Source organism: Pangasianodon hypophthalmus, chromosome 12 (assembly GCF_027358585.1).
Source record: "Pangasianodon hypophthalmus isolate fPanHyp1 chromosome 12, fPanHyp1.pri, whole genome shotgun sequence".
NCBI lineage: Eukaryota > Metazoa > Chordata > Actinopteri > Siluriformes > Pangasiidae > Pangasianodon > Pangasianodon hypophthalmus.
The window spans coordinates 24,169,559-24,173,595 of NC_069721.1; the positions used below are offsets into that span (position 1 = coordinate 24,169,559).

At 37.1% G+C, this 4,037-nt stretch overlaps 1 protein-coding gene across 1 annotated transcript in view; it reads right to left on the reverse strand.

The window, feature by feature from the left end:
* Nucleotides 1–2,028: 2,028 nt before the first annotated feature.
* zranb1a (zinc finger, RAN-binding domain containing 1a) overlaps nt 2,029–4,037 on the reverse strand; it is a 21,879-nt gene continuing 19,870 nt past the window's right edge. Inside the window, exons 9-10 of the mRNA XM_034309474.2 lie at nt 3,919–4,037; nt 2,029–2,448 (exon numbers count right to left, since the gene is read on the reverse strand). The exon at nt 3,919–4,037 is cut by the window's right edge and continues 111 nt beyond it. Coding sequence (XP_034165365.1) covers nt 2,230–2,448; nt 3,919–4,037 — 338 coding nt within the window. The 3' untranslated portion in view covers nt 2,029–2,229. The remainder of the gene's footprint in view (nt 2,449–3,918) is intronic.

Genomic DNA, 4,037 nt, shown 5'->3' on the forward strand with positions numbered 1-4,037 from the left:
TGTTAGCTAGCTTGTTAGAAAACCTGGCCACAATCTTTAGCCTGATGTTAACTAGCTTGTTAGCAAAACTTGGCCCCAAACTTTAGCCTGATGTTAACTAGCTTGTTAGCAAAACTTGGCCCCAATCTTTAGCCTGATGCTCACTAGCTTGTTAGCAAAACTTGGCCACAATCTTTAGCCTGATGTTAACTAGCTTGTTAGAAAACCTGGCCACAATATTTAGCCTGATGTTAACTAGCTTGACACTGCCCCTGTTACTAGCTAGCCTAAGAGCTGAAGTATGTTATGGCTATGGCTATTTAAAAAATATCTAAAAAGAACCGTATATAACAAAAACATTTATTAAACAACAAACAACAACACATACTCCTTGTTCTGGATTTAACTCACAGGCCCTTTAATAATCTAAAAAATTTATTTCTAATATAAACCTTAAGTTATATAGTAAACAATACACAGTTTTACGTATATACTTACCCAGGCCAGTTAACCTAGGAATTTTTATTTATTTCTTATTATTATTGTCAGTTTTTAACTGATATATGAAGGCATATGAACAGTTACACTATGATAGATTTAGGACTGCAATTCCCATGAGCAGTTTTGCACTCAAGTCTCCATGAGCTTCAACAAAACAAGACTTCATGTGAAAACTAATGAATTTACTGGTTACACAACTGCACTATTTGTGCATGTAGTACACAGTTATAGAAGGGAATGATTTATAATCACACTATCGGGTGTCACCCAGATGAGGATGGTTCCCTTTGGAGTCTGGTTCCTCTCAAGGTTTCTTCCTCATATCATCTCAGGGAGTTTTTCCTCACCACCGTCACCTCTGGCTCGCTCATTAGGGATAAATTCATACATTTAAAATTTATTTTAATAATAAAATGGATTTATTTATGTAAAGCTGCTTTGTGACAATGTCAGTTAAAAGCACCATACAAATAAAATCAAATTGAACTGAATATGAGGCATTAATACTACTACTACTACTAATAATAATAATAAGATACATTTTGAAGATTTTTTTTTTTTTGGATAAACATTTTCTTTTCCACAACTCCTCTCCTAAATTTTCTACTTTTATGTCTTTTCTTTTTTTCCCCTGCTGTCTCACTTTCCACAGAAACGCACCTAAAACAAAGCAGATGAAGAGACAGAAAGAGCAGGAATAAATAGAGGAGAGACAGAAAAATAATTCCAACATTAAATATGTTTATGTTTCTTCATGTTTCTGAAGGGATTCATGATTTTGTGGCCAATTTGTTGGTGCTGCGTTTTCATTGAGCAGTGTAATTAGTTGAATTATATTTTTGTAATCACATGAATATGTACAGGATTTGTAAATATAACGCAATTTCATCGCTGCACGGATGTGTGATCACTTTTACTAGAGAAAAAAAAAAAAAACAACAACCGTGAACTAAAATAAAGGAAATAAAAACGTCTGAATGAAAAAGTAAATCACACTCAGGAGACAATCTCACTTTCAAAACACTTTTATATATAGATTTTTTTAAGTGTGTGTGTGTATGTGTGTGTGTGTGTGTGTGTGTGTGTGTGTGTGTGTGGGCATACAGTCAAACGTCATGCAACATCCTGATCTCTTTCTCCAACATTGCTAACTGAAGATGAAGTCAAACTGAAACATTTGTCCTTTTGTCAAACAAAAATAAAACAATTTCATTAATTATAATTTTGTAAATCTGAGCAAATAACATAACACGAGGTGTTTTTTTTTTTTTTGTCTTAAAGAATTAACATTATTTTATAAATGTGCTTTTGTAAAAGTGCGCTAAACAACCTACAGAAACTCCATTTCCACTTTACCGATGCTGGGATTAAACTGCGTTCATGTTACACACCTTTTAAAGAACCGCATGCATTACGACTGCACTGGTACAGAGTGACTGTTTAGATAGATATATATAGATATATATTATTTATATAGATACACACATATATATTATTTATGGGGAGAAAAAAAATCACTTTTTTGGTTTGGGATAGAGGTGGACTGCGGTTCTTGCGTTGCATTATGGGAAATGAGGGTGTAAAAACGATCTACTTTTTTTTTTTTTCTTTTGTGTGTGTGTGTGTGTGTGTGTGTGAAATGATAAAGGGCCCTTCCTATCTGACGTGAAATAACATGTCTATCAATCAGTGGCGATTGTTGTTGTCTCTCTGGTCTTCATCTTCATCCTTCGCCCTCGCCGTCACTCATCACTCGTCATCCTCGTCCTCCTCTTCCTCTCCGTCTGAAAGGGCGGGGCATGGGCGGAGCTGTCGGTATCCGTCCAGCCATTTTTCCACCATCTGAGTGACGAGAGGATGGTTCCTCCTTCGGCTGCTCTTCTGCATGGCAGCGAGCATCCCTCCGTCCGTCACGCAGCAATCCATCCACTCGCGCAGAAGCTTCTCCTGCTGCTCCTCGTTCCCCATCTACGTCATAAATATGATAGATATGATATTATTATATTAATTACATCCCGTCTCACACACTCAGGCCTGCACGTCTTTCAAATCTCAACAGGAAACGTTTCTTTTCTCACAATATTTATTACTCTTTTCCTTTTTAGGTTACTTCGTGTCACATGACCACCGTCTCTCCCACTCGACTGCAGGAAGTGCTATTATATAAATATTCTTTATTTTTTATTATTATTATTATAAATAGTCTCTGATCCGGCATGAGTCCTACTTTCCCATGAAAAATTAACAAAATAAATCATTGTGGTAAGAACCATAATTCAACTGGTTGTAAGAGAACAAAAGAGAATTTTTTTAAAAAAATAATGATTATGAGTAATAAGGAAAAAAGGGATTTTTAAGAGCAAGTCAATTTATTTTCTAAAATGGTTTTTTTTTTTGTGTGTGTGTGTTTATAAATTAAATTCGCTGTTCCTGCAAACTGTCAAATCAGACAGCTGTCCAGGCTAACAGGAGACGGTGATGGTTACTGCGATTAGGAGCGATAATTTTAGTCTGAGGAGCTCCATCTTTCTTTGCAGCACCCATTTCACCTCAGCTAAGCAGCTAGCTATCATATAGCACGCTAATTAAGGATTTAACAGGCTTAGCTTACTAGTTAGCTAAAATGCCTAACTTATTTTGCTTTAACAAACTTAAAAATGTAGCTCGCCTAAAATCTCCATCAAGGAACTAGCGAGCTAATGCTAGATACCTGGGCCATGTTCTGACTGAGGAGTTGTTTATAATGGACACATTTAGCTAGCTAACTTTCTTTTGCTAACAAATGAGTTCAAGGCATCTGGTACCTCGGCTTTTGTCTCATTAAGTCTTGAACGTGTCCCCAAACAACAAAGAGACTTGTGTGCCTTCAGTTTTTCTCGAGTATAAACACATTTGGAGTTTCTATGATGTGTGTATATACAGTATGTTCATCATTAGTCATTACAGGCTAGATCGCCGCTTAGCATCATTTAGCCACTGACAGGATGCTAAGCTATACGAATCTTCTCCAGTTACACCATGTGAAAGTGTTTGTTTAGCTGAATAGCACTCGCTGTGTTTTACTGCTAATATTAATAATAAGTGGAGAACATTTTAACTAACGTCAATCGCATTCCTAAATAAAATTCCCGATAGATTCTTCAGTCAGATTATAATCATGTGGCGTCTGGTTGCTAGGATACTCAGGTCTTTTTATTTACAAACATTAAATATATTCATTAACCAGCTACCAGTAAATTTTCAATCCCAGGATTTTCTCCACTCTTTCTGGTCAACCCAAGTATCGTTACACTACAACTGTAATGAAGTAATGAATATTCATTAAGGGGCGGGGCAACTCCCAACGCCTGACACCATGGATCCACTCAGATTATCACACCAGGTCTTCTGTGTGATGCTCATAAATGTACATTTACATGTCGTGTGTAAATCTCGCACCTCTTGCGCTGACAGGAAGTGGATGTGCAGCAGCTTCCTCTCGCTGTCGACCAACGGGAGGAACGTCACCGTGACGTCATCGTCCGTGTTGAGGTTGGCGCCCGCGCCGCGATTGTCGT